The sequence below is a fragment of the Amaranthus tricolor genome, chromosome 15 (assembly GCF_026212465.1).
Source record: "Amaranthus tricolor cultivar Red isolate AtriRed21 chromosome 15, ASM2621246v1, whole genome shotgun sequence".
NCBI classification, from domain to species: Eukaryota; Viridiplantae; Streptophyta; class Magnoliopsida; order Caryophyllales; family Amaranthaceae; genus Amaranthus; species Amaranthus tricolor.
In genome coordinates, this window is record NC_080061.1 from 17,585,900 (window position 1) to 17,587,352 (window position 1,453).

At 32.6% G+C, this 1,453-nt stretch overlaps 1 protein-coding gene across 1 annotated transcript; it reads right to left on the reverse strand.

Moving 5' to 3' along the window:
* Positions 1–622: 622 nt before the first annotated feature.
* On the reverse strand, positions 623–1,186 carry LOC130801105 (uncharacterized). Its single transcript, XM_057664865.1, has one exon. The coding sequence runs from the start codon at positions 1,184–1,186 to the stop codon at positions 623–625; it is 564 nt and encodes a 187-aa protein (XP_057520848.1).
* Between the last annotated feature and the right edge of the window lie 267 nt (positions 1,187–1,453).

Sequence of the window (1,453 nt, forward strand, 5' to 3'; positions counted from 1 at the left end):
TTCCTTTTAGTTTGAATTTATCAACCATGTTTTCAACATTCTTGGAATTCAGTTGGATTGCTACACCCATTAAGCATTTGTTAAAAGCATCTTTGAAGTTTGCATCTGACTTCAATGCTCCATAGTGTAAAACTGCATTTTTCAATATGTGCCATAAGCATAGTCTATGCCTTGAGAAAGAATAGACCTACAAGTGATATTGAACTGTAAGTGTTAAAAGGTAAACTGCAATTGTTAATTTTAAAATTGAATATTATAAGACAATAATTAAATATAAAAATACCTCTTCTACTGCTCTAACAATTGCTGCGTCTTGGTCTATGAAATTGATATAGGATTTTTTCCTTCGATTCCCTCTATAAATTGCTTAAGGACCCAAACAAATGATTCAACTTTCTCATCTGCTTTGAACGTACATCCAAACATTGTAGTGTTCCAATGGTTATTTATTCCAACTAGTGGTACACGTATCAAGTTGTATTGTTTGTACAATATGTTGTATCAAAATGACAACATCCCCATAAATTCTGAAATCTTCTTTAATTAAAGAATTGCACCAAAAGAGTGCCACAAGCTTTGCATCATCATCAAGTTTCATATTTTAAAAGAAATCATTGTCTTTCTATACACACAGTATCAATTGCCTGATCACAGTTTGAACATCCCCACCCTCAATTTCCTTCCTTCTTAATCTATTCACATAATTGAGATGGTCTCTTAAAGTATGTCCTACACACTCAGTCCCTCTAGCATGCTTCGCAAAATATTTGTACGCTGTAGTAGACCTTATATGTGCATCTTCAAAACCTTCAATGGCTTTCATTGTTTCTTTTAAAGTTGTTGTCCTCTCAGATCTTTGCAAGTATTGCCATTCCGCTCTCGTTAATGTATGGTTATATGATACAACATGTTGTTTGAAAAAGATGTCTCCACTGTATACATCCAGTTTAATCCTAATGTGTGCATCACATCCACATCTTTTAGTTGGAACTAACTTTCTCTTGGCATTTTGTCGTTCATTTTCTTTGATTTTTGTCTTTGTAGTTCCTTGTTTAGAACAAATGAAGTATCGTTCATGTATAACACCATCTATTTTCCTTATTGTGGATTTCCGAACACTAAACCCTGTTGCTCTAGCATGATCATGATACAATAATTCAAGGTCCTCCCAACTGCTTGCTCTCATGCCTTCCAATGAAACTCCCTATTTTCAGTCAAAGGTTCAGTTTGCAAGCATTCGATTGCAGTTGTTGTTACTGAAAATTACACAATTATTGAACTAATTGAATGCTTTATATTGACAATTCATGTTTTGTAATGTAACTCAACTGTTTGCTTATAATATTCAATCATCAATATAAAAATAGATCTTCGCACTGAATGGAAACATTGCATAACATTAATGTAAAATTGAATAATTTAGAAGTACAATTGAGATATATAAAATATCAAT

Bases quoted from the DNA above. Each gene is read 5' to 3' on its own strand.
- LOC130801105 (XM_057664865.1), bottom strand. From the start codon at position 1,186: ATGAGAGCAAGCAGTTGGGAGGACCTTGAATTATTGTATCATGATCAT.